Raw genomic sequence first — 26,452 nt, 5'->3', positions numbered from 1 at the left:
CAAATAAGTTATTTTCCTAAATTAGTTACTCAATAATGTTCTTTTCAATGTTCTTTACTCAATAATGTTCAATGTTCTTTTCCCAAGTTCCATGCAATAAGGAGACCGAGGTGAATAAACGAATTGCAAGTACCCTCTGGGGTTTGTCAAAGGGAGGACAAACATTCACCCTGTTTTCTGGAACAGTCTGCCCAGAACCTGGGGAACTAAGTCTGTTCTGGGATGTTTGGGGCTTTGTAAATTTTTACTACTAGTTGCTTCAGGCCACTAATCTGGTTGAACTAGCTTTGCACCAGATGCTATGTGAGGAGAGGAGCTTGCGGGTCAGATGCGATATGGGATAAGGGTTTCCAGTTAAGCATCTCCCGCTTGATCTCAGTATCAATGGCAGCAGACTTTCCTGTCGTAGGAAACCTGTAATTAGTTTCTCTTTATAAAGCTCTGGAAATACAGCAGGAATCAGAGAAATGGTTATTCAGCCATAGACCAAAGGGAGGGAACCTGATGGAGCAAGGAAGGGGCTGCACAGGCTGATAGGATCCAACAGGCAAAGCCCTAAAGTCTTCAGGGGGGTTATTGTACAAAAAACAAACACAAACAAGCAGTTAGGGGGGAAAGAAACACCACAGAATCCAATGCTAAAGGTAAATGGGAAAGCTAAGAACACTAGCAAACCTGGGAGGGTCAGACATGGAGCTGAGGCACATTTCTGCTCTCAACCCATTGGCACTCCAGAGTTACACTAGAGGGAAAATATATCTGAGCAGAATCTGACACAGAAATGTAGAGAAAATAAAAGTCAGGTCTCACTGGGGAAAAAAAGGAAAGCACTGCTATTTACATTTGCACCAGATGAGAGAAGCAGTAGGACACCCACACTGGAAGAGACCTGCTTCACTGCAGTACTGTGATCAACCCTGACGTGTGAAACGGAGCGACACCAGCGAGACGAGTGTAACAGGATGAAACAGAGGAAGAAACAGGAATTCAGATTGCAGCCCAGCAATCAAATTACAGTAACTAATGGAAGAGAAATGTCTCTCTTTGCTGCCAGAAATTATCCACTTCTTTGAGGGTAAAGCCAGAACTTGGACCCAAGCAGGTATACAAAGGTAGATGAGACCACAAGGATCAGACAGCAGAAAGTTATCAAGCGGTGGCAATACCTAGGATTTAAACCAGGTTAAACCGAAGGCCAGCAAGGCCTAGGACAAATGTGGGAAGAAGAAATCAAGCTACCAAGTAGGCTGGTCCTTCCTGAGCCTTTCTACTTTCAAGGTTAAAATCCCAGATGGTGATTTTTGCAGGATGGCACTGAGCTGTGGTGCTCTCCCTAGCAGGCAGGTTGGAGCATGAACACAGGAACGTTAGAAATTCTCTAAGATAGATGTTGCCTCTAAAGATTGCAGTCACTCCCTGTTATAACATAGTCTTTGCTGTCCTGTCTGTCAGCTTCTCATGTAGTCCCTGGGTTGGGTATTTAATCTGCCCTTGTTTTCCTCATTCCATAGTATAAGATTGCCAGCAGGTATGGTTGGTTTTGGGGTAGTATTTACATGGTTATTAGCAGGGAGATGTAGGGATGAGAATGATGCAGAAGTTTCCATCAAACACACAAGGTGGTAGCCACAGGGCAGAGCAAGGAATGGGACTACTTCATTGCAGCTTCATCTTCTTGGTCACCGAGTGGTGACATTCCCTCTATACAGACACCACCAGCCCTGCCCTCCAGCCAGCTCACCCTGATATACCCAAGTCTTCAGCAGAAGCTCATCTGCATTATGTCCCCACTATCCCCTTTAACAGACACTGCTTGTATGAGTTCTCATAATGAATCAATTAGTATCACCAGCAAGTGACATACAAACCTTCCTGATGACAAACTCCAGTTCAAGGGCCTGGTAGGCTGGATTCACAGATACCTGAGGAGGGAGGAATAAGAGTTACTCTTGCACTGAAAACCTCCTCCCCTAGCACATGTTCCAACAGGAAAGTTCTCCCAGGGACAAAGCACATTCAAAGCCTATCCTCCAACACAGAACCAAGTTCTCACCACCTCAGAGCTTTCCCATTCACCACAAAAAGTTAGCTGAATCCTGTGCTTGCGTAAAATAAAATAACCAAAAGAAGAGAAGAGGTTTATGTGAAGGCACATAAAAACAGTTTTAGAAGCAGCCCTCCTGTCTCCCAGGCAGTCATTCAATCCACTAAACTGGAGACTCAAAACTCTTCCACCCTGTCTTAGCAGACATGAATGTGGGATGAACCACACACAGGAAACAGACCGGGAGGTTTGGCGCAGTCCTTCCCACAGTGCACTGCCTAAACAGGATGCATTTTGGCGAGTGTGCCAAGTCATGCTCTCAGATGAATACTGCCTGTTGGGAATACACAGCTTGGACTAAACTTTTAAGTGAATGTTTGCACCAGGAAGCAATACAGGCCCTATTTAGAAGGTACAGAACTCAGTGGTAGTCATTTAGAACAGCAGCATGCTACTTTAAAAACGGTGCTGCATGCAAAAGCACATCTCTGTCTATCATCAGCTGCTGCAAGGTGGTTCACAGAAGCCTATTTCTTGCAGTTCCTTCTGCTGCAGTCTGCTTTCCTACGTAGTGCAGTACAAATATGCAAAGAGCTGCACAGATCTTCTCTAAATACCAAACTGTTACAGGCAATATGCCAGGTAAGAGATTGGAAAGAGACAAGAGAACTTCAGTCTGCAGTATCTCCTAGTGGTTCTTTGTTTACATTTCCCTCCCAACAGGCTGCTAAAAGCTTGCATGCTTCAGAGTGCTTACCAGGATGATTCCCGCCTGGGCAGTTGCAAACTGCATGAGAACCCACCCATATATATTGGGACCCCAGATCCCCAGCCGGTCTCCCTTCTTCAGGCCAAGAGCCAGAAGCCCAGCTGCCGCCTGGTCCACCTGTAGAATGCAAGATGCAAGCCTGAGGATCATGCACAGGATGCAGGGCAGGTATTAATCTCCAGGCACTACTTTCTGGGGAAAAAGCATCATCTTTGCAACTGAAATCAGACAGAATGTCCCTCTGCTGCACAGTCTGTTTCCTAATGCTGCAACAGTGTCATCTGAGCTACAGAGCACAGACAAGCCCCTGCTTGGCAGGGTGACTGAAAACACACAACTAACAAGTACAGAACAATACCAAAAAAGCAGGAAGGAAACCAAAATAGACAATTATGTACAAATAGTTGCAAATTAATCCTTGCCCAAAGACAGTGTGTAGCTCCTCATCAACTCAGCTTAGAAATAAGCCTTACCTGTATGCTGAGTCTATCTGCACCGTTGGATCTGCCTCTGCTTTGGCATACTTCAAAAAGGACTCAGGTGAGGAAAACTGAATCAAGCAATCTTTGACCAGCCTGGGGTTCCTATTTTCATTAACTTAAACTCAGCCACTACTACAAACATGACTACTTTATTTTGCAAGCCAAGAAGCACATCTCAGATGTGCAGATGTGTATATCCTGAGGTATTCAGGAAAGTTTTCATCATTTTGTAATGTTCTCAAATTAATTTTTGAAACCTATAATACCTACTCTCTGACTGAGTTCTGAATTGCAGACTGCTTTTTAAAACTAGGGTGAACACAGCTAATCTTACTGATCTGAGTGAAGGTAACTAAACCACGAGTAAATCACAGCATACATTTAACAGAAACTTTCCAAGTACTGAGCCTTGAAATATTGCTTCATCCATTTCCAGTACATAGAACTGCCTATTTTTATGTCATATGCATGCAAAGACACAGGCATCTGCTTCTCTGTATGCTACAGAGACCAAGTCCTTGACTTGCCTTTGTTCTTGGACTAGAAACCTCCACATGCTCAGGACCTCTGATAGTCAGAACAGTGTGACTAACAGGAGAGCCGGAGCCTATTCCAGTGAAGAAAACCACCGTGACTCCACCTATAACACATCAGATAGGGGTGATAATTCTTCAGCATGGAAGTTCTTTCTGAGATATACAGCAAATATTTTTCATATTCTGCCTCCTCCCTTTGATGTCAAGACTCCAAAGAGGACAAAGGTAGCACATGCCCATTGGTCTGTGCTGGGGAGGTGCTGCTGCCCTCTGCTCGGAATAAAGATCCATACGAGAGGCACCTCATTCCTGAGCTGAGTGATTAAACTGTTTTACATTTCTCCATCGTGCCTGCTGCTGCTCTTCTCCACTCACCTGGGCTCTGCTAGGGGCAAACCAGGCACTCACCTCCTCCTTGAACTGAGCAAATGTCTTCCAAACCTGATCTCGGCAGAAAACTAAGGCGTTGCGGTCAGGAAACCGCTCAGCGGTCTCATCCAGGCACTGGCCCACAGTTTTGGTGAGGAGAGGAACATCTGAGGCTCCCTGGATATAGCTGTTGGTTGCTCTAGGGGAGGCAGAGGGCATCTCTGTGTGCAGGGTACTGAAAGAAAAAGAGAAGAGTCAGGTTTTTAATCTAACACATCAATACAATTCTCCCCATCCATCATGATTATCAGCCTGACTACAGCACTAGGGGTAGCTCAAGGCACATGCCCACACTGGTGAGAACCACAGGCAGCCATTTCAGCAGGTCATGATCAGAAAAACCCCAAAGAGCATATGCACTGGACATGTGTGTGTACAGCCTGCACTGATGCCAGTGCACCGCCCTGGACCTGCCCACATCAGCAGGCAGCACAGGCAGAGCCTCCCTCTGTCCATTGGAAACCAAGACCTTGCTCACAGATGGGGAAGGAGCCTGAACCAGCCCTCCAAACCAGGCACAATCCAGCCCTACAGTCATTCATCTGGGGTGAAAACCCAGACATCTTGGGATTTCTGGACAGATTATGGACTCTGTGGTTTACTGAGAGAGGGCATCTGGGTTTGGTCTTTCTGCAACATTAAGAAGTGCAAATAACTTGGAAGGACAATAATTGAAACACTGTGTAGGGAAATTCCCTTGGCTCCTCTCTGCTGGAAAAAGTAGACAAAGTTAAAGTCAGAGATCTGACATTTGGATCTGTCTTTGAAACAGTTTGCAGAGTCCAGTCCTGCACAATAAAAACTGTTCAGAAGATGTGGAAGTTGAGCCATTTGTAGAGGAATGGTCTGTGTATACAGCACTAAAGAGGCTGCACGTGCGTCACTACCTCCGCTAGCGAGACTTCAAAGAGCTTGTGGCACTGAGGACAGCATCAGTAAAACAAGCGGTAGAGAAGGCCGCACGCACTGCAAACAGGACAGTGCTGCTCTGCTGCAGAGGGATGTTTCAGCTGAGCAGCACTTTGGCAAGAACAGCACAACAGGAGCCTTCAGAGGAACACAGAGACATTGTGCTGGATGCCAAGCTGGAGAGGGAACGTTGTCAGGAGAAGCAACAATGAGATTTAGGCAAGGCATCAGGGAAAGTAATTTTAACATCATTAAGGCTTGCACTGAATCATAGAATCAATAAGGTTGGAAAAGACCTCAGAGATCATCAAGTCCAACCTGTCACCCAACACCTTGTGACTAATTAAACCATGGCTTCAAGTGCCTCTTGAACACTTCCAGGGACAGTGACTCCACCACCTCCCTGGGCAGCACATTCCAATGGCTAACACCTCTTTCTGTGAAGAACTTTCTCCTCACCTCGAGCTAAACTTCCCCTGGCATAGCTTGAGACTGTGTGCTCTAGTTCTGGTGCTGGTTGCCTGGGAGAAGAGACTAACCTCTGCCTGTCTACAACCTCCCTTCAGGTAGTTGTAGAGCGCAATAAGGTCTCCCCTGAGCCTCCTCTTCCAGGCTAAACACCCCCAGCTCCCTCAGCCTCTCCTCATAGGGCTTGTGCTCGAGACCTCTCCCCAGCCTCGTTGCCCTTCTCTGGACACCTTCAAGTGTCTCAATGTCCTTCTTAAACTGAGGGGCCCAGAACTGGACACAGGACTCAAGGTGTGGCCTAACCAGTGCTGAGGACAGGGCCACAATGACTTCCCTGCTCCTGCTGGCCACACTATTTCTGATGCAGGCCACGATGCCATTGGCCTTCTTGGCCACCTGGGCACACTGCTAGCTCATGTTCAGCCAGCTGTCAACCCGTACCTCCAGGTCCCTTTCTGCCTGGCTGCTCTCCAGCCACTCTGACTCCAGCCTGTAGCACTGCATGGGGTTGTTGTGGCCAAAGTGCAGAACCTAGCACTTTGAATTGTTGAATGCCATCATGTTGGACTCTGCCCATCTGTGCAGTCTGTCAATGTCCCTCTGCAGAGCCCTTCTACCTTCTAACAGATCAATTCCAGCTCCCGACTTGGTGTCATCTGCAAATTTACTGATGACTGACTCAATCTCCTCATCCAGATAATCAATAAATATATTGAACAGGTCTGATCATTAGTGGTAAAGCAGAGACCTTCCCTCAAACCACAGTTCCCAATCATCTGAGTGCTGCAGTTTTTGACTTGTTTTCTCTCTTCATCCTGTCTGTGCCTCTTTCTGCCCAGCAGCACCTCCCCACCATGCTGCCCTCCTCCTCAGGCAGCCCCCTGCTTTCTTTGTCCCTCCTTATTTCTTTTCTGCCTCCCTCCAAGCTCTCAGCAACTCCATTCCCACCATAGAAGATGACCAAAGTTAGGCAACACTCATTGGGTGCACAGCTCAGAGACGATGCCCTGCTTGCAGATTCAGTGGATAACAGAGGGGTTCCCTGCCCTATAGAGGAAAAACAGATGAACCTGAACTGAATCCCCCCTTCCCCCCCCCCCCCCCATTCATTATGGGATGAACATTCCACAGACTTCACAGAATCATAGAATTATCAGAATTGGAAGGGACCTCAAGGATCAGCTAGTTCCAACCCCCCTGCCATGGGCAGGGACACCTTACACTGTATCAGGTTGCCCACAGCCACATCCAGCCTGGCCTTAAAAATATCCAGGGATGGGGCTTCCACCACCTCCCTGAGCAACCTGTTCCAGTGTCTCACCACCCTGATGGTGAAGAACTTCTTTTTAATGTCTAATCTAAATCTACCCTCCTCTAGCTTGGATCCATTTTATCCTGGTGATTCTTTACTCAGTTCTAACTCTCTTTCCTTACTTGCATGACTCATTCTCTCACTTCCTTCAGAGCAGTAGGGATCATCTTCTTCACTGTCTCATTCCCTGCTATGCTGAAGCAGACAGACAGGTGGGGTTTTCTAGTCTCTGCCTTTCTTTGGTGTGGCATTATAACCTCCACCCCATGTTCTCCACTTTCTCATGGTAAGGATTGAAGGAGCAAAGTCCTGGACACCTGATGCAAGGTCAAAAACATAGCTAGCTGACTTATCAGCCCTGCCTCTTTCCCCTCAAGACAGTCATATGTAGGCATGTCAAGGCACATTTGCAGCATAATTAACTTACTAGGCTCCAAGCAACCAATATGTTGCCATCTTTCTGATTACAGCCCCAGTGCTAATGACCACCCTGGACGCTGGAATTAAGTTCTCCCATCTCTCATTCCTGTTTTCTTTTGCAGCCCCTTTTTAATACCCATCTTCATGTCTGCTTCAGAAGCTATACAAATTCTGCAGAAAACTGCTGATCCATACTAAAAATGGGGAGACAAAGAATTCCTCCCCACCTTTCCCCAGAAATGCATTTATCACCAGGGCAACTTAACTTTAGAGTTCACTAAAAATGCAAGCTGTTGGGTTAGATCCAGGAAGGGAGAAGTTCTGTAGACTGAGCTAAGTGTGAATTACAGTTATGGCTTTTTCTTCCCCCTCACCCCCCTTTTCCTTTCCTTTTTTATTTTTGTTTTCTTATTATTTTCCTTTCTCCCCCCCCCCCCTTTATTTGACCTTTTCCCCCTTTTTTTCTTTTCCTTTGTTTTTTCTCCCTTTGCCTTCCCCTTCTTCATTACTCTAGCACCAAAGCAGTTACAATTGCTAAGCATTTCATAATGCAACCTTCTGCTGCTGCTTAGCAGGTCTGGAAGGAAAGTTGCCAGTTCCTGGAAAGGGCATTGGAGGCGGTAGTGATGGGGCTAACCACTATTTATAGCACCAGATGTAAGAAACTGTCCTTTTCAGACACAGAAGTGCATGCTCAGCCTGGCTGCAAGACACCCAAGATGCTTTTGTTAATCCAGAAAGGCAAGATAAGGAAGAGCATTTCTCTGCTCAGCCTGGCACTATACGCAGTCCCTGGCTTCACTCCAGGAATTAAAAGCTGTGGGTTAATAGGGCTTGGTACTGTTTACCACACAAAGTTTCCCAGCCCATAAGAAATAAAAACAAACATGGAATTACTTCCTCTATGGAGTGGAGCTCAGCCTTGAGAGAAGCACAATCCCAGATTTTACCTTCTGTGGGGGCAGGAAGAATCTTTGTGGTGAGAACTGAGCAAATGGCTTGACCTGCTTTCCCCCACTGCTTTCCAGCAGATGGAGAGTTATGCCACTCCCAGTCACTCCGGTTCAACACCCCTCCTAGCAAAGCTCTTGGACAACTCACATCAAGGCTGTAGGGCTAAACCATTTTTTATTGTCTGAAAACTTCTAGATAAGGCATGTAGATGAACTAGATGAAAGAAAGCTCTGCAGAAGAGAGGCCTTTATAAATGTAAGTTGTATAAAAGCTGAAAAAGCTCTCTCTAACCCAAGAGGAGGAGGAGTGCTCCTGGATCGCCACTGCCACAGCTGCTCAGAGTTTGAACTGGCAGCCAGAAGAGGCCCTGCCGGCTGCCGTTGGGGCTCTCAGTCAAGCAGCTGGGCTTACTTCTTCTTTACTCTTTAAAGCAACCCCACTGACTAAGGAGTTACCCAGGTTCAGATTACTTTTTTTTGTTTTGTTAGTTTGAGGAAGGAACAAGTGCAACAACATTCAGGCCCCTGTTGCGACAGACTCTTCGGTTACATTTTCCACTGTGACTCTCTTCCCTCTGCACTCTTCTGCCAAAAAGCTAAATAGTCCTTAACAACTTTAATAGAGTTTTAAATACTGTTGCTAGAAAGAGATTACTTCTCTGAATACACTGTATTTTTCTCTAAGTGTTTTGTGTTCCTGCCCCTCAGTTTGACCTCTGGGCTGTAGTCCAAACTGCAGTGAACTCTGCCATGCTTCCCTTGTGATCCCATTTCCTAAGAGCAGACTGAGACAGCAATATTGGCCTCAGCTGCACACAAAGGCTTCATCTTCTCACTCTGAGTCTCAATCCAGCTGAAAACAAAACACTCCGACCCCCCAGATGGAAAATCACGGGCTGTTCCCCAAGGCTCTTGGGAAACCGCTCCCTGAAATCATACTTCACAGTAAGCATTAAGCTCTGAATATCAGCTAATCCTTCAAAGCCTTTCTCAAAGCTAGTTGCTTTCCTGCTGCTGTTCTTTCCCGTGAACTTCCTCCAAGAGGCAGCACTGACGTAAAAGCAAGGCAAAGACCTCGCCTGACCTCCCTGAATCCCAGAGTTTCATGGTACCCTGGACCTGATAGCACCCCAGTGACTGCGGCAGCACTGGAGGATGGGGACACAGCCCGATGCAACACTCAAGTCAGGGTGCTGAAGGAAGACAGAGATACTCATTGGTATATTTCACATTACTGCAGTTAGGATGGAGCTGCTGCACACACACACACAAAATTCAACTCTGGGCACACGTTGAAATCCCTCCACACACAGCACAGGGCTCATCCCCTCACCCGGTCCCTTCCCAGACCGAGAGGGCAGAGGCAGGACACACAGCCTGTCGTTTGCCACTCTGGAAGGGTTTTAGGAGAGCCAAGGAACAGCGACACACACTGAGGGCAAAACCTGCAGCTGAACCTGCCCTTGCTGCATGCAGCCACCCACCCGGCTGGACACCCACATCACTCTGAAGCTACAGCCCCTTGTCTCCCATCACATATGGCCTCCAACACTTACAGCCTTCGAACACCTAGAGCCCCCATCCCTGTCCCCACAAGACTCTGTGCCCTACAATCCCCTCATGCTTTACCCCTGCAGCCCTCCATCCCATATAGCCCCTGATTCCTTCTCACCCACATGCCCTTGTTCCTTACAGCTCCCCATCCCTTCTCCCTACAGCCCTCTGTCCCCTATAGTCACTTCAATGACCACGCCCCCCCCCGTCTTCTATTCCTGTAGCTCTCCACCCCCTTTCACCCCCAGCCCCTTGTCTCCCATCCCAGTCCCCACAGCTCCGCATTCCCATAGCCACATCACCTGCCACCAACCACTCCTTCCCCTACAGCCCCCTCTCCCCGGCCCGCTCCCGGTCCGCACCTTCCTTGCGGGGCCCCCCACCGCCCGCTCGCCCGGCGCAGGAGGAGCAGCCCGCGGCAGGACAGAGCCGCCAGCCGCGCCATGGCCATGCCTGCAGCAGTCACCAGCCGCGCTCTTGGCTCGGCCGGTACTGCCTCTCGGTACGCGGGGGCGGTACGCAGCGGCCCCGGCCCCCGCCCCCCGGCCCCGGGCCGCCTCGAATGATGCGGCCGCCCTCGGCCCCAGGGAGCAGCGAAGCCGTCGGCCCCACCCCGGCGCGGGGCCAGCGGCAGCTAAGCGGGCTGGAGGGGTGCGGGGATGCGGCTCGGGCCAGGCAGAGCGGGGACTCCACATCCCCCCCAGCACACGGCCGGCCCTGTCTCCTTCCAGCTCCTTGCTAAGCCCCTGCACTGCGCCTCCATTCCATATTCTCCCCCATTATCTCTTTTTCCCCTCAGATTCTCCCATCTGCCTCTTTCTGCCTAACACCAGCTGCTGCTGCACCCCAGCCCCAGTCTTTCCACACTCTCCAAATAAGTGCTGCACCCCAAATGACACGGACTTTGGTACAAGACAACCAACACTGTTCTCCATTGGTATTGCTTGGTGACTGAACCCTGTGAGTCAATAATTGATTTCACAGATTCACAGACTGCATCGAGTTGGAAGGGACCCTCGAAAGTCTTCTTGTCACCCTGCAGTCAGCAGAGACACCTTCAAATAGATCAGGGTACCCGGGGCTACACTGAGTCTGATCCTGAAAGTCTCCAGGGATGGAGCCTCAACCACATCCCTGGGCAGCCTCTTCCAGCATTTTACCACTCTCAATGTAAAGAACTTCCTCCTTATACCCAACCTAAATGTGCCCTGCTCCAGTTTCAAACCATTGCCCCTCGTCCTATCACCACAGGCCCTTCCTCCCCAGCTATCCTGTAGGTCCCCTTCATGTACTGAAATGCAGCTCTGCAGAGAAAGAAAGTGTGTATGACATTTTTGTCCAGAAGTTATCCTTTTGCCATTTCAACACAGAGTAATTTTCTTTGTCTTTTCTCTAGAAACATGAAAGTGTGCTTCATGTTGTATAACCACAGAGAGAAAAAAACAACAAAGGAAACCACCCCATCATCAGGGATCTAAAACCCCCTTCACCTTTAATAAATAAAATTAAAGCTGACTTGCAGTTTAGTCTTCCCACCTTCTGATTAGCAGCCTACAGGGTGAACCCTGGTTACGTATTAAACCAAAACTTATGCAGAAGTTAATCTGACCTTGACATATGGGTATATTTGTTCAAGCTTGTCAAAGCAAGGGCTAAAATAATAGCACTTCATACAACACTGAGTGAAATATTTCCTTCTAATGAAGATTTTAAAACCTCCTTTCAAATTAATCACAAATAAGCAGGTAGGTTCTGTAAATGATCTACACCCTTATTTCTCAAAGGTTCTTGGACTTACAGAAACCCAAAGTGCCGATTTCAGCCTTCACAGCGCTGTACAAAGGCATTCTCCAGAGATGCAGAGGGTCGTGCTCAGATCCCCCCAAAGCTCCTCCAGGTTATTCCTTGGGAACAGGACTTTACATGGTGCCTCCAGGCTGGGGAAGCGAGCAGCAGGCTGTGCCCTCATGCAAGTCTCTCAGTACCTTGGGAAGACATGAGACTCTGGATGATTTGCTGCCTCCCTTGCTGTCTGGGAGATCCAGAAATGCAATCCTTCCCCACTCGTTCCTGGAGCAGTTCATCCCCTGGCCCCTCCTTGCACTCTAAACTTTGTTGTGGAAAGCTGAGGGGTGGGAGTGGTTCTTGAGACCTCTTTTCTCAAATTAAGGCTTTGTAAGTTCAGCTCACCGTTTGAGGAACTATGACCTGCTCGGTCAGAGTTTGGTTTACTTTCTGTGCGGCAAAACCCTGTTTGCTGTTTTGGGGTGCCTTTGCTCTAAGGCTCCTAGGGTCTTGGTTACCCCTGCCCTGAGGTAATGCAGATGTCTGGGTATTGGAAACAAGCCACTGGCAATTAACCAAAGGTGTGAGGGCCCAGAGAAAGGGAAATCAGCGCTCTGACAATGGAGCCTGTGAAGAAACTGAAGCTGCAGCATCCGGTGGGTGTAAAACGAGGTGCAGATTACTTGGTTTCTGTGTTCGTGCTAGGATTACCAGTTTTTAAAGTATTTTTTGCATCATGGGGTGGTGTGTTCACACCGGTGTGTGACTGGATGTAAATCTCACCCATGGGGGTCCGGGCTGGAGATCTCCTTCCCTTCGCGGGACCGGTTCACGCACAGGGCCCCAGACGCTGAATTCTGGACAGGCTGCCAAAGGGCCCGGCGGCGATTGGTCTGCAGCCGCTCCGGACCGGCAGGGGGCGCGCTCGACCCAGAGACTGGCAGTCCCCGCTCGACGTGGAGGCGGAAGTGGGTGGCGGGGCCGCCGCGAGCCGGGCCGCGCTGCGCGCTCTTCGTCTTGGTGTCCGGAGCACCCACGGCAGCCATGTCGCGGGGCGCCGGGAAGGGGCTGAGCCTGAAGGATAAGCTGGACGGTAACGAGCTGGACCTGAGCCTCTGCGACCTGAACGAGGTTCCGGTTCGGGAGCTGGTGAGCCTCCGGCCCGCGGGCCGCTCGGCGGGAACGGGGCGCGGTGCCGAGGGCCGGCCCTGCCAACGCGGTCCTTGGGAGGGGGCAGCGCGGGGGAGCGAGGCGCGCGGGGCCCAGGCGCGCGCGGGGCCGCGAGATGTGCCGGCCGCGCCTGGGCCCCGGCCGCTGGGTGCCTGAGAGTGCAGAGAGCAGTGCTGCGTGTCGTGTCGGACGAGCACCTCCCGCCGCTCACAGCGATTTCACGTCTCTAGGTACTGCCTTTAGACACACAAATGGATCGCGGTGCGAGGTGCCCTCAGAGGCAGCCGCGGGGAGATGAATAGAGTGATGCGGGAGAAACGGCAGAGGTTGAAACAAAACCAGGAGGTGTTTGAAGGGTCTGGGCGTGCCTAGGGCTGATTTAGTGCTTTGGTTCTCTTTCAGGCCACGCTTCCAAAAGCTACTATATTGGATTTGTCCTGTAACAATCTCATTTCCTTGCCGGTAAGGTGCTAGAGAACCTTTTTGGGGATGAGTCTGCTGGAAGATGTTTAGCAAATATAATTGGTACTTCAGTGAAAGTTCACCGTGGGGTTGGAGCTGGCCCTTTCCTTACCCTGGGGTGGCTGAATGGCTCTGCTGTCCGTGTGATTGGGTCGGCACTGGTGGTGGTTTTGGCTCAGGCAGGAAGGAGAAAAGGGTTGCACAGCGTGAAGATTGCAGAGTATTCCTGCATCCCTAAGTGAACGTGTACCCGTTCCATCAGCAGAGGACACCGGGGTGTGCTTCTGTAGTACGGCCACACATCGCCTTGTCGCTCTGTCTTACCTATCCCACTGTTTTCCACCTCCATCTTTTGAGGCAAAGGGGGAGAATGAGTTATTCTTTTCACAGTTCTGTAGTAACTTAAGAATTTGTGGCTTGTGTAAGGTGGAGGCTATGTCCACATGCTGCTGAGGTTCTTCTGTAAAGGTACTGACAAGTTTTTTCTGGGTTTTGTTTGGGTTTGGATTTTAGTCAGACTTCTGCAGTTTGATGCATCTGGTGAAACTGGATTTGAGTAAAAACCGGCTTCAACAGCTGCCCTTGGACTTTGGCCGCCTGGTCAATCTGCAGCACCTGGACCTTCTGAACAACCGTTTAGTCACCTTGCCAGTCAGCTTTGCACAGCTCAAGGTAAAACTGTTTGCTGGGCAGTTATGTAAAGCTTTGGGATGCAGCCCAGGGTCTTGTGATCCTTCTCCAGTTGATTGCTCTGGTAAAGCATCCATCCTGCTGACTACCCATTCTAAAATTCAGCTGGCTCTGCACCGCAGCTCAGTGGAAATCATCTCACATCTACTGAAAAAGCCTCTGCTCAAGCTCTCTGTTTTTCTCATGTACCTGTTCTTGTTCATGTGAAAACAAAATAGTTCTTTGCTTCTACTAAGGATCTATTAAACTGCAGGTCTGCTGTGCTGTTACAGCCTCCCCTTTATCATTCCTTTCTGCAGAACCTGAAGTGGCTGGATCTGAAGGACAATCCACTAGATCCTGTTCTGGCTAAAGTAGTAGGAGACTGTCTGGATGAGAAGCAGTGTAAACAGGCTGCTGTTAAGGTAAGGAATCTGCTTGTATACTAGTTTTCCTTACCTGGCTTTGATGGTGGTGGGTCTTCCACTTTTTGCTTAGCAAGCTGGGTGGGCGCTGCAGCAGCAGTTTGAAATTTCTTTTGCTGGTTCACTGGAGTTCACTGCACTGACTTCACTGCTTCTGTGCCTGTAGAGAGCAAACACTGGGCTGAGTAGGATTTCTTTTCTGTTAGTGGAGTTAAGAGAGTACTAAATGCTGGTTGCCAAGGAAATGGGAGACATAATCTGACAAAATAATCCGTGTCTAGCCTTACAGTACAAAAATCTCCAGAGGAGTTCTGGCAAACTGTAAGCTTACATCAATAGTGGTGTTCTGTGATCCTCTCCAGTTTGCCAGGTTTGCTTTTTAATGGAAAAGTGTGTTTCTTAACTGCAGAGATTCACGTGTGAACTCCCTCTTCAGAGCTGCACCTGTAAGCGTAGGTCAGGGTGGGTGGTCAGCCCCAGCTAACTGTCCCCAGCTATGTGTCAGCCATTCTCTTTTGAACTGACTGTGCAGTGAGTCTTCTGCAGTGCCCTAGAGTTGTTTTCTTGGACCTTGAAGGTACTGCAGCACATGAAGGCAATCCAGTCCGAGCAGGACCGACAGCGGCAACAGAAGCTCCAAGCAGAGCGAGGTGAGCACAAAGATCCCTCACTGACCGGTGAGATCTGATCTTGGTCCCTCTTAAGCACCCAAATGCCATCTGATAGATACTTTTAACTGTCAAAGTCTTGAGAACTTAGGGGATAGTGTGTTAGAAGGGCTGCGGGGAGAAAGACAGCAGGGGATAACTATGTGATTTCTTGTCTGAAGAATAGCTAGAGCTCTAGATGGAATGCAAGGTTGGTTAGTTATAAAAATTATGAAAGAGTGGCACAGGATTTATTTTAAGGAAAGCCTAATTTTGAAGGGTCAAAGTGCAAAGTATGTGATGCTAAAAAAAAAAAGCTAGAGAAAGGCTTGATTGGTTTCCTCATTCCAGCTGGGAATAGATAAGCAGGTAATAATCCTTTACATAAAATGATAACCCTTCCTATTAATCTCTAGAAATGGAGAAGAAGCGTGAAGCAGAACAGCGAGCAAAAGAGGCTCAAGAGAGGGAGCTGAGGAAGCGCGAGAAGGCAGAAGAGAAGGAACGCAGAAGACGGGAGTATGACGCCCAGAGAGCTGCTAAACAGGAGATGGAAAAGAAAACTAAAAAAGAAACTGTGCAGCCACGAAGTTAGTATCAGGTTTGGGTGGGATTGCATCAGATTTCATCTTCTTTGTATTTGGATGCTGCCAGGGTTGGTTTTACGCAGCCTAGGTGCTGGAAGATCGTGGGGGTACAGGGGAACCTGTAGGACTTTCAAGCTCTACTGCCCTGCCCTTCCCCCTTCATCTGGGTTCCTGATGAAATGCTGAGCTACAAGAACGTTTTTCAGTTGTTCTTAGGGAGAATTTCACTATTTTGAGTACTGAACTGTATGTGCAAAACTAGACCTTATTCCACCAGAAGTGCTTTACATGCTCTCCACTGCTGCCACTGAAACTAAATCTGAAACTCATTATTAATCAGAGTAGAGTCATGAAAATTCATGATGAAAGACAGCTGTAGTACAGGCTAAAGTATCTTACCTGAACAGCCTGGTTTTGAATGTAGGCTGTTAAAGGTACTTGATTAGCCGCTCACATTCTCTGTCTTGTCAATGTTCTGGTTACAGAGCCTGCCTCCAGTTCCCGGCCACCTCAGCCGCCCCGGCACAAGCACTCCTGGTCACGGTCGGTGCTGCGGGTCCTGCTCTACGTGCTGCTGTGTGTGCTCCTCGCTGTGGCTGCCTGCAAGCTGACAGAGCTGCGGCATCAGCCCCTGTGCATCAGCATCAGCACTCTCTTCGAGGACGTGGTAGCTGCCCTGCAAAACCACAAAACCCTGCAAAATATGCTCCAACAGAACTCACAGCAGTGATTGTCCTGGACGGGCACCTGCTTTGTCAGCATCTCCCTCCACCATCTATGCAGCCAGAATTCCTATGGAATTGTGTTCTGATGAAACTGCTTTTAATCAGTCAGCGTTGGTTTGCTGGTCCACTCCCCACAGAGCAGTTACTATTCAGATCATTGCTGTGCATGTTCCACAGTTGGCCTGTAACTCCCATTATTTGCCCACCTAAACTTGTTAGCACCCCTTTACCTCCAGGGAACGGTTACCTAGGCTGTGAGATACAGAGTGCTGCCAAGTTGTAGGAGTGGGAAAAGCAGCCCTTGGCTAGCTAGGTAGCTGTAGCTGTGTGCTGGAGGTGGAAGGTTTTTAATACATATCCATTCTTTGCTCTCGTTTCTATTTGTGCTGAAATTGGTGGCATGGCTGTGTGGGAATGATACATTGAGACCTTTGTCAGGAGCAGTCAGACGTCTGTGGGACGGCTGTGCATGCGTGTGCTGGAGCGAGGCCGCTGCTGTGCTGTGGAAAGCAGCTGAACCTTTGCAATACAAGTTGTCACAGCAGTCTGTCTGAACTGAATCTGTATGTTGCTAATGCAGTTTTAATCAGGTCTTTTAGAAGTGGCCAAACATTATTTCTGAGTACATAGAATAATGGGTTTTATCATGATTTTTTATTTATTTACTTTAAAAATCTATTTGACCACATGAATTGTAACCAGCCACTGCCAGCAAAGTGGCTACAGCTTAGGAAGGGCTTTTGACCCCTCTGCAGGCTGGTTTTGTGTCTGCAAGAGGCAAGTGTCCAGGACTTCTGGACAGACGACAGGCTGGCTGCAACAGCAGCCCATGGCACTGGGTGGCACTGTGGTAGCATCACCTGCTGAGGCTGATAGGCAGAAAAGGGCTTCACCCTGGGTCTGTTGGGGTTTGGTGGTTTGCACCTAGAAGAGGAAACTTACTGGTGCAAAGGCCTATGATTCCCTTACAGAGAAAACCAAACAGGAGTTCTTCATATCCTGAAGGGCTTTCTAGTAATAAAATGGAAGCATATGAATAATGTAAGGGCAGGTTTCAGAGGATACCCATGCTATAGATGCCACTGCATTAGTCACCAGAATCACCATCTCTCCTCAGATACCTGGGATGCCTGCTGATCAAAGTAGTGCCATGAAAAAAATAGTACAGAGTATTCCATACTGAGGTCATCACAGAAGGGGTAAGCCTTCATCTTTTTCTAACCTAATGGTAAGACTCTGGTTCCCCCAAGTACCACACAGAAAAAAAAGTGACAGCATGATCAGGCAGGAGGGGCTGCCCGTCTCTGGCTGAACAGCACATTTCCTGAGCTACCTTGAAACTCTCTTGGGCTTTGCCTTTGGTATCTAACTTACCACATGCTCTAAAAGGTCCTTACTTACTATGCAGAAATACTTGGAAACACGGCAAACCACCTTCAAAGTGACATTTCTTCTCTGCAGATATTACTTTGCCGCTGTGTCATCCACAAGAGTGCTGCTCAAGATCACAGATGCCAGGCTAGGATGATTGATCAGAGGCATGTGCTGGCAAGGCAAGGGTTGCTGAGTGTCATGGGCAGGTGTTTTGATTGATTCAGGGCAGCACAGCTCCAAATGGTAATGATGCCAGCGAGTCAGGGGTTAATTCATCTCACTAAGTGCTGATGAGAAGGACCTCCTCTGTCCTTGTGCGCACAGAGGTGCGAGTGGCTTTGTGGACAGGCAAGCACGTTCCACAATCTAGTTAGAAGAAAGCTTTTTGTGCCAACTGGTTAGACTCATCATTCCAGCACACACGATCGGATTCAAGACCCTGTACAGATTAAGCTGAATGAGGGAAGTCTAAATTTACAGCTAAAAATTAATCTTGCTCATTCCCATCTGACACAGTGGGAAACATGCATTTTGTGAGGTAAAGTTCTTCCACCTCTCTAGAGCAGGTGCTGGATGGGCAGCACCATGTTGCATTAGCATGAGGACATCTCATACTGGAGAGAGAGGATAACTAAAGTAGAAAGTATTCCTTTAAGCAGATGTCCCACCTGCCTGCATTCAAGACAGCACGTTAAGCAGAGATTATTATCCAAAATTTATTTTCCATGAAGACAAAACAACTACCAGTACTCACATTCACACTCTTACAAGATGATGTTAATAATCTTTCTTGTGTAAACTCCACAGCCATTCAGCAATTTTATCTTAACGGTTACAATGAAGTTTAAAGATTCCAACTACGATCAATGAATCTGTTTGGTGCCTAAGCACTTCAGAAGGAAGTTTAAAACAGTTCATTGTATAACGGAACACCTAAACCAAGTGAACAGTATTTTCTCATCCCTTGGGGCTACCCACTGAAATCCAAGTAGATATCAGGATTGTGGGAAGTCATCTGCAGATAGATCCGTCGGGAGAGGTCTGGTCCGACCCGCCGGGAGGTGGCTGTCACGCCGTCCCCGCGGCACACGGGGATGTTAGCCAGCATGTTTTCCCGCTCCTGCTCGGAGGAGCACCTGCTGTAGGCCTAAAAGCAGCACAGGACAACAGTATCACCTGTTTGCATCCACTGCTCAGAAAGAATCCAAAGTCTGCATCTGTGACTGCTCTATCCTCTCACAGTGTATGCTCAGTTTTCACCTGGTCTCTCCCCAGAGCTCACTGTTGAGCTTACAGACAATGCAGAACCAATACAGCTCCCTCAGCAGTCTGCTCTCTAAAGCCAGAGCAAGGAGTGCCAAACAATTGGCCCATTCGCTGCCTTACTAAAGAGCTTGTGCAGGATCACTGTGTCACATTTAATGCCAATTAAATGATTACTTCCACTCCTCCCAGTAGCTGGCTATCTGCACACAGTGCTCAGTATTCCTGAGGCATCCTCACCTGGGTCAGAAGCTGAGGAGAAGGGTATGCAGACACAATGGCCTCAGCCATCTCGAGGCTCACACGGTTAAATTGCTGTATCTGTCTCTTCCACACTTCCAACAGACCCTTTCCAGAACGATCCACCTTAACCTCTCCACAGCACTTCTTCTCTAAGTAGAAAGAGAACCCTGTCTTTGCTCTCTCTCGCCTAGAGAGAACAAAGGATGGGAGAGACAATGAAGCTATGAAGTAATTCTGACCTCTTCATCTGTTGTCACAGAGCCATTTTTCACACCATGCTCTTACAGATACCACTGGCATGAAAGTAAATGCTTAAAATGTGACCCCCTTTGCATTAACAACTCCTTTGGTTAAGAGTCAGGTTTCCTACTGAAAGAAACCTGTTCTTGGAAGCAATCCTGAGACAAGCCAACATGCATACAAACTGATAAACAAGATTTTGCTTTCTGTCAACCATAACAACATTTTTACATATTTTAATGACATCTCATGGATGAGACATAAAACACAGCAGATGTTGTGACAGGAATGCTAGGATTGTGTGAGACCGCACAGGGTGTCTTTAGCTATTGCAGTCCTACATACTGCTGTCCTTACTTATCAATGGAAGCAGCTGAGTGGTTCATTCTCAGTCACATGCCTCTTGGTTACAAACTGAAAAAAGTTCCTGCTGTAAGAGCCCAACCCTGCTTGCATTCCCTTCCCACTCCTAAAAATCTGACAGCAAAGGATTTGCTTGATGTCAAGTGAGACTCCTATGGGACACAAGGTCTGTTCTCCCCATGCAGGACCTTAGTTGCCAAGAGCTAACCCTGTGCTGAAGGAGTTGCACCAGCAGCTGCTCGCTGTCTCCTGCTCCTTTGAAAGCCATTATTCTGTGTTGTACTGGAGTGCAGCCATGCACCTGCTCTGCCCTCCCAGTAACTGTGAAAGTGCAGTCTCTCCAAAGGCAATACAACCAAACCTCATCTGCTTACTCACTTGAACGGTGCTTCAGCTACAGCTTTTGTGAACATAGTGGCAAATTCTCCAAGCTCCTCCCAGCTCTCAAAAAAGGTAATTTGGACCTGTTTGTTCAGCTGCAGATCCACCAAGGCCTGTAAACATCATTGGAAACACCAAATGGAACCATTCATCTCACATCAAATTTCACTCTTGTTTGAAACAAGAGTCATGTCACGTCTTGCTAGAGGACAAGAATGTTGACTCTCTCCCCATTTTGGGAACAGTTCATTTAAGGCACTGAAGTATTTTGGAGCAGCCTGTCTCCTGCTTGCCATCAGTTTAGCACATGGCAGGCAAGAGACAGTGGCGGCATGTCTGTTGTAAAGGTACTCACTTCTTCCACATCCATTCTTGTTATCTCCAGGCCAGAATCCTTAACTTTCCTTTTTCTTTTCTTTCCCTGTTCCACTTCTTGGTTTCCACTTGCAGCTGCCTGCTGCAGTCTCTTTTTTGACTGAACTCTGAGGGACCTAACAAGAGCAAAGTAAGACTGGGAATTCATGATCTTCCCCAGGTATTCCCCATGGGTCACTGTGGTGACAGGCTGGACAGACCCTTGCTTGTTTCTATATAACAAATAGTGGAGCAGTTCTGGGTGGGAAAACTTCTTATGCTCAACTCTTTGCTAGAAGGAATTAATGTAATGGGATTTTTCAAGACCAGAGACAGCACAGAAATGTTTGGAGGGAAATTTAACCTGAAATAATTTTCTACTCCAACTACTGCTAGTGCCAGAATTTTCCCAGGAATTTTATCCATCACATGAGCAACATAGCTCTGCAGGGTCTCCTTCTGTCCTTCTGCGAAGCCCTGAGCCTCCTGTGGAGATCAACAGAAAAACAAGAGTTAAACCATTCAGAGGTAAACATGCCAAGTACAGCAACCTATGGCTCTGATTCTGCAGATGACAAAGTCTATTCATACAGCTCTTCAGAGGCAAGCAGGCAACACTACATCCAGTATAAAGTTATGGCAGCAATACATAAAAAACAATCCCACTTGATCTGGCAATGTTACCTCTTCAGAAATCTGTGAAAAATGTAGCTAGGAAAGGAAGCTTGTCAGAACCCTGTATTGTACAGCCCTAGAGTCTTGAATCCATTAATGGCTTCTGAAACCAGATTTCTAGTTTACTGGAACCATGGCTCCAACCCACATCCAAACCTCCCTGCCGTGAAGGATGACAGACATCACCCTTCCAGCAAGGCACATTCAACAGCACAAAAGCCATAAGCTTTCTTACTTCTTTGTAGTTGCGAACCATGGACAAAAACTCCTCCAAGCGGTGCAGAACCAGGACATTTGGTTCTTCTGTCCATTCATCTCCTTCTCCCACCTGCTCAGATATGAAAACAACCAGCCAGAGCAACAGTCTATTTATAATTTGCTCAAACCAGCGGTCCCATTCAGACCTCTGAGTCAGGGGAAAAGATTAGAGGGTGCCTACTTGGGTTGCTAAAAACAATTATTAATGAGCACTGATATCAAAGGAAGGGCAGGAACGTCCAGATTCTGCTTGCACACCTGAGATGATACAGTCTTTCTTCGCCAGGTGATGCTGCAGGGAATGGCTTGATTTCCAATCACACAGGAATAATTTGCAGCCTGCAAAGCATTAAGAACCTGTCCACCACCATCTACCTGTAAGAGAACTGAAATTGGGCATGCGTCAGGCCTCCACGGAGAGGAGACAAGTCAATATGGGCAAGTGCAGGCTGTGAAGTCATGTACCTTCATCTAGCACCACAGTTATGTATTTCTGGCATTCCCCTGGTCGCTGAGCTTTCAGCATCTTGGCAAGGGCTTTCTTCCTCTCTTTTTCCTGCTGCTGCTGCCTCCTCCGTGCTTCTTGCTCTCCCCGCTTCTGCTGTGCCCTTTCCTTCTGACTATATTTTGGCTTCTTGGGAGAGGAGTATGTTTCTGGGTTTGCTCCACTTACCAGGAGCCCACTACACTGGTCTGTGGCGTCAGATTGAGAGGCTGGCACTGTGCGCAGGGAGGGCCTCTCAGCGCAGTGTGTGCCATCTTGGCTGCCACAAGGCACATCTCTAAACGACAGGCCTTCCTGTGGCCCTGTGCTGCCAGGTGCCAACGGGCCACCACTACCACCTCCTGCATCGTTCGGCTGCAGGGGCTCAAAAGGTACCTTTCTTTTTGCTTCCACTTTCCTCTTGATCCTCTCAGATAAAAGCATGACTTCCACCTCCTCCTCCTCTTCGCTTCCACTGCTTACCATTACGAATGCTTCTGCCGCCCTCACCTCCTTGGAAGCAGGAGATAGGGAACGCCGGAGGTCCAGCTGGCCGGGCGGTGGCTGTAGGAGGGAGGCTAAGGTGGGCAGCTCCTCCCCGTCGCTGTCCTCAGACATCGACTCGCACCCTGCCATCCTGCCCGCTCAGGGGAGGCTCAGCCGGCGGCGGGTCACCCAAACCCGCGCGCGGGCGGCGGCGATTGGTCCGGAGGCGCGCACGCGCGCTCGATCCCCCGCCCATTCCCGGAAGGGGCGGAGTCGAGGAAAATGGCGGCGGCGCAGCGGGCGCGTGAGTGGAAGGGCGCTCCGGGGCAGGGCGCTCCGGGGCAGGCTTTCGCCGTTGCCTCAGGCCGTGGCTCGGCTGAGGTGGTGCTGTGGGATAACAGGCGGATTTCAGGCCCTAGCGTTACTGTATCGCGGGGTTATTCGTGCGAGAAGGTGGTTCATGGTGCAGCCTGCGCCTGCTGAAAGCAGGGTCAGCTCCGAGGTGGGGCTGAAGTTCTGAAGGCTTTATCCCTTCCGGACTCGAAAACCCCCGGGGCTTGGGACTACCTTCGTGGTGGAAAAGAGTATCTGTGGGAAAATAATACTCCCGTGCGCTAGACGGAGATCAGAGAGTGAAGCATCCTGCTCTCTCCTTCACTAGTGTGGGGCCTTAAAAAGCCTTTGGTTTGAGTCTGGAGGTGTCACAGGCAGCAATGTCGTCATTGGTGCTTTGGCGAGACGCTAGAGTTGTGAAGTTTTCCAGTCCAGTTGCAAACTCTCAGCCTTTTCTGGAGACTCATGTCTGATTTTCTCAGTTCAGTTTTTTTGTTAGCAGTATTCTGCCATACAACACAAAGCATAACCCTGGGATCAACCTGTTGTGTGTGTTTGTTTGTTTGTTTTTATCCAAGCATGAATTTGACTGTAACTTTGCAAAATTTGCATGTATGAAACTGTAATTCGTGTTTGCCTTTGCCTGCTTCCCTATTGTTTGTCAAGTCTCAGAGCCTTTTACTTAATGGGAAGTCTGAAATTAATGGTTCTTTGAAGAGCAATAACCCTTTTCAGAACAATATTTCTAGCTCGCTGAGTACCTCTGGTAATTTAGTCAGGATTAAATTAATCCAGTGGCTTTACTCAGGTTAGGGAAACAAGACTGTTATGATAATGACTCTTCTGTACTGCTGCTTAAGAGGTTAAAGAGAGGGATCCAGAAAAAATGGGTTTCCCTGCTAACTGCACAGAAGAAGATATGTCTTAAAAATAACTAATTGTATCTTAATATTGTTTAAGAAAAGGAACTATATGAGGAGCTCAGGTTTCTTGCTAAGAAAACCAGTGTGTTTCCTGTCAGTGTCTCTTGTTTGTTTAAGGAAATAGTTCGTTGTGTGAATAATATTTTGTGTTCCAGAGAAAATCAGTGTCTACAACAACTTTTTTATTATTCCTTGACTTGCCATGATTGTAACTCAAAAGGCTTGCACAAAAGGCTTCAATTAGTGTATTCAGGATAGCAATAGTTGGCGTGTATATTGTCCTGAATTGAAGTAATTGGTAAGATTTCAAAGCACTACTGTATAAGTAAATGCTATTCAAGTGAAAGGGGAACTGAAACAGATCACAACTTGTCTTTTCTCAGCTATATCAGGCAAACCTACAGCAACCTCTAACCTCTGCACAGTGTTTTAAAAGGCCTTGCTGAAACAGGAATTTGTGTTTGTGCTTTAACGTTGATGCCAAGAGTCCTGGGCAGCAGCGGTGTTTCAGCTGTAGCCTGTTTGCAGGGGACCGAGGCAGTGGTGGTCTAACTGTAGTTTATTTTGGAAGGATTTTCCCTCAAAGCTGTCTTTTGTCTGTAGTTGTAAAGTCTGTCTTGATCACCATTCCTTATGTCTAAAGAAAAGAACACATGTACTAGTGTTTTCAGTTGATGTTCTCTTGTTCCCAACCCAGTTCTAGCTGCTCCTCAAATAAGCCTGCTGGCCATCAGATGTGCTTCTAAGAAAACTGGGGGCAGCTCCAAAAATTTAGGTGGCCGCAGCCCTGGGAAGCGCTACGGATACAAAAAAGTAGAAGGTAGGTCTAGGACTAAGTGTCTCCCAAGTCATGTTTGCATTTCATGGGCTTCTCAACAGTTTCTTCCCTGGTTCCGGTGTCAGTTGTTGAGCATTTCAATAAGAAGTGGCCAGGGTGGCATTCCAAGGGAAAGAGGAGGGCAGATTCTGTGAAACCTTGTGGTCAAGTGCAGGCAGCCAGAGGACCTGGGAGTCAGTCTCCCCCAAACCCTGCCAAATTGCCTGTGGGACACCAGCTAACTGAAGTGCACTTTCTCTCACGCTGTGTCAGCTGGGCATTTTCAGTGTTTACAAAGGAGAGAACTGGGAGGCTTAGAAGAAGCCAAGTTACAGTTTCATGCAGCAGAGTGCTTAATAATTATTAGCTTTGCTGATGAAAGCATATCAACATAAAAGGTAAAAAAAGCAAGTGCTTTCAGCAACCAGAAAATGCCTTGTACCCTAGAAGTAATCTTTTCAAAGACTAGAAGTGGTTTTTTTGCCGTGGTAAATCCTTTTATTTCCTACTAACAGCAGGTTTTGTTAGGTGCTTGTAGCATTTAAAGTAATTTTTTCTTAGGAAATTCCTACAGAAAGCTGAGTTTTTTAAGTCCTGGAACTAGGGCTTCAGGGAGCTCCATTTCTCTGCAGTCTGACTCCATCACTCTGTTGCAGGTGCATTTGTGCATGCAGGCAACATTTTGGCTACTCAGAGGTTGATACGCTGGCATCCAGGGGCTCATGTAAGTTGTTTTCTGTCTCTTCCTAGGTTCTGAAAAGAATAGTAGCCCACCTCTGCTCATTCAATCTCATTTTTAATGCAATTTCCTGTATTCTATATAATCCCAAAATTGGGTTGGTATTTAATAGTCAGAAAGGTCTGAAAGCTACAGATATCCCCAAACACTTCTGTAACCCACCTGGGTGCTTGTGCTTCAGACTGGAACTTGTATGTCCTCTCTTGTAATGAGCACCATAGCATACTAATTGCTGGAAGGAAGTAGTGGGGGTTTCCTTTATGTTAAAATACAAAGCAACAGATGCTCTTGAATCCAGGCTATCAAGTGAGGCAGACCAACACTTGGATCTGCTTTAGTGGTGCACCTCCAGCGATTCGTTCCTAACACCACTCTTCTTCTTCGAGGTGGGGATGGGCCGTAACAAGACGCTTTACGCCCTGGAGGATGGGATCGTGAGATACACCAAAGAGGTCTATGTACCTCCACCCCGCAGCAGTGAGAGCAGGGAAGTGATCTGCCAGCTACCCAAAGGAGCAATTCTCTATAAAACCTTTATCAATGTTATCCCTACCACAGAAGTAGGAAGCTTTAAACTGGTCACCATGCTCTGATCCTCTTGTATGATGTAGGGATGGACAGGAAGGAGCAGCTGGGACAGACTTCTCCAGCTGGACTGGCAGCTGAAGATAAAAGTACTCTAGTTCTGGAGATAGCGCTTTAGGACTTTGTTTTCTTGCTCCTAAAGTATGTGTGGTCAGCATCCAGGCACTGGAATCACCTGATGGCATTTGTAAGAGGGCATAATAAATGCTGTGGGGGCTGCTAAAGGTCTTGCCTGTTCACTGAATGTGTTACTTAAGTTCTGCAGAAGAGGACAGATCCTTTTGACTTACACCTAACTGCATCTGAGGAAGGTAGATTTCTTCTTCTGTCAAACTCATCTCAATGATAAACTCAGGTATTTGAAAGTATTTCCTTTATTAACCATGAGGCAAGTTCATACTTGTAAAGCTAACTCATGGCTAATTTTAAAGTGCCTGGTAAGCTGCACAGACTTGGGGTGGTATTGGAAGCTCAGCAGGTGGAAGCCTATCAAAGGGCTTGTCCATGGGTGCCTCACCCCTGTGCTGCGGCTACCAGAGCCCTGCTGTGCCAGCTGAGCTGTGACCGGTAACAGCAGGCCCAGTGCCC

The 26,452-nt window shown here is 48.0% G+C and overlaps 4 protein-coding genes across 5 annotated transcripts in view; 2 read left to right on the top strand and 2 right to left on the bottom strand.

Moving 5' to 3' along the window:
• ACSF2 (acyl-CoA synthetase family member 2) overlaps positions 1 to 10,352 on the bottom strand; it is a 36,434-nt gene extending 26,082 nt beyond the window's left edge. Inside the window, exons 1-4 of the mRNA XM_054171076.1 lie at positions 10,239 to 10,352; positions 4,240 to 4,435; positions 2,802 to 2,930; positions 1,869 to 1,922 (exon numbers count right to left, since the gene is read on the bottom strand). Of these exons, the coding sequence (XP_054027051.1) occupies positions 1,869 to 1,922; positions 2,802 to 2,930; positions 4,240 to 4,435; positions 10,239 to 10,327 (468 nt within the window). The 5' untranslated portion in view covers positions 10,328 to 10,352. The remainder of the gene's footprint in view (positions 1 to 1,868; positions 1,923 to 2,801; positions 2,931 to 4,239; positions 4,436 to 10,238) is intronic.
• A 2,276-nt stretch (positions 10,353 to 12,628) lies between these two features.
• LRRC59 (leucine rich repeat containing 59) lies at positions 12,629 to 16,552 on the top strand. Of its 2 annotated transcripts, none has more exons than XM_054171050.1 (7): positions 12,629 to 12,810; positions 13,234 to 13,293; positions 13,807 to 13,965; positions 14,283 to 14,387; positions 14,965 to 15,037; positions 15,451 to 15,624; positions 16,107 to 16,552. In XM_054171050.1, the coding sequence occupies exons 1-7, from the start codon at positions 12,706 to 12,708 to the stop codon at positions 16,349 to 16,351; spliced, it is 921 nt and encodes a 306-aa protein (XP_054027025.1). In that variant the 5' UTR covers positions 12,629 to 12,705; the 3' UTR covers positions 16,352 to 16,552. The 2 variants fall into 2 exon arrangements, with proteins under 2 accessions (XP_054027025.1, XP_054027026.1); XM_054171051.1 differs by having other exon boundaries at positions 12,762 to 12,810; positions 13,811 to 13,965.
• A 2,123-nt stretch (positions 16,553 to 18,675) lies between these two features.
• On the bottom strand, positions 18,676 to 22,617 carry EME1 (essential meiotic structure-specific endonuclease 1). The gene is made up of 8 exons (XM_054170585.1): positions 22,435 to 22,617; positions 21,756 to 21,872; positions 21,493 to 21,567; positions 20,929 to 21,050; positions 20,566 to 20,701; positions 20,208 to 20,323; positions 19,224 to 19,413; positions 18,676 to 18,867 (listed from the first exon to the last, which is right to left on the bottom strand). The coding sequence occupies exons 1-8, from the start codon at positions 22,615 to 22,617 to the stop codon at positions 18,691 to 18,693; spliced, it is 1,116 nt and encodes a 371-aa protein (XP_054026560.1). The 3' UTR covers positions 18,676 to 18,690.
• A 110-nt stretch (positions 22,618 to 22,727) lies between these two features.
• On the top strand, positions 22,728 to 26,083 carry MRPL27 (mitochondrial ribosomal protein L27). Its single transcript, XM_009911517.2, has 4 exons — positions 22,728 to 22,771; positions 24,421 to 24,543; positions 25,197 to 25,264; positions 25,666 to 26,083. Exons 1-4 carry the CDS (start codon positions 22,750 to 22,752, stop codon positions 25,870 to 25,872), a joined length of 420 nt encoding a protein of 139 aa, XP_009909819.1. The 5' UTR covers positions 22,728 to 22,749; the 3' UTR covers positions 25,873 to 26,083.
• The last annotated feature ends 369 nt before the right edge of the window (positions 26,084 to 26,452 follow it).

Source organism: Dryobates pubescens, chromosome 20 (assembly GCF_014839835.1).
Source record: "Dryobates pubescens isolate bDryPub1 chromosome 20, bDryPub1.pri, whole genome shotgun sequence".
Classification (NCBI taxonomy): domain Eukaryota; kingdom Metazoa; phylum Chordata; class Aves; order Piciformes; family Picidae; genus Dryobates; species Dryobates pubescens.
The sequence above is the reverse complement of the archived record's forward strand: the minus strand, read 5'-3'. Positions and strand labels throughout refer to the sequence as shown.

Coding starts and splice junctions, on each gene's coding strand:
- LRRC59 (XM_054171050.1), top strand. CDS start 12,706: ATGTCGCGGGGCGCCGGGAAGGGGCTGAGCCTGAAGGATAAGCTGGAC. Junction 13,294..13,806: donor ACAATCTCATTTCCTTGCCG/GTAAGGTGCTAG, acceptor TTTGGATTTTAG/TCAGACTTCTGCAGTTTGAT. Junction 15,038..15,450: donor GAAGCTCCAAGCAGAGCGAG/GTGAGCACAAAG, acceptor ATTAATCTCTAG/AAATGGAGAAGAAGCGTGAA.
- EME1 (XM_054170585.1), bottom strand. CDS start 22,617: ATGGCAGGGTGCGAGTCGATGTCTGAGGACAGCGACGGGGAGGAGCTG. Junction 21,568..21,755: donor GAAAGACTGTATCATCTCAG/GTGTGCAAGCAG, acceptor ATATCTGAGCAG/GTGGGAGAAGGAGATGAATG. Junction 20,702..20,928: donor GGAGTAGAAAATTATTTCAG/GTTAAATTTCCC, acceptor TGCTCTTGTTAG/GTCCCTCAGAGTTCAGTCAA.
- MRPL27 (XM_009911517.2), top strand. CDS start 22,750: ATGGCGGCGGCGCAGCGGGCGC. Junction 22,772..24,420: donor GGCGGCGGCGCAGCGGGCGC/GTGAGTGGAAGG, acceptor TTCCCAACCCAG/TTCTAGCTGCTCCTCAAATA. Junction 24,544..25,196: donor CGGATACAAAAAAGTAGAAG/GTAGGTCTAGGA, acceptor ACTCTGTTGCAG/GTGCATTTGTGCATGCAGGC.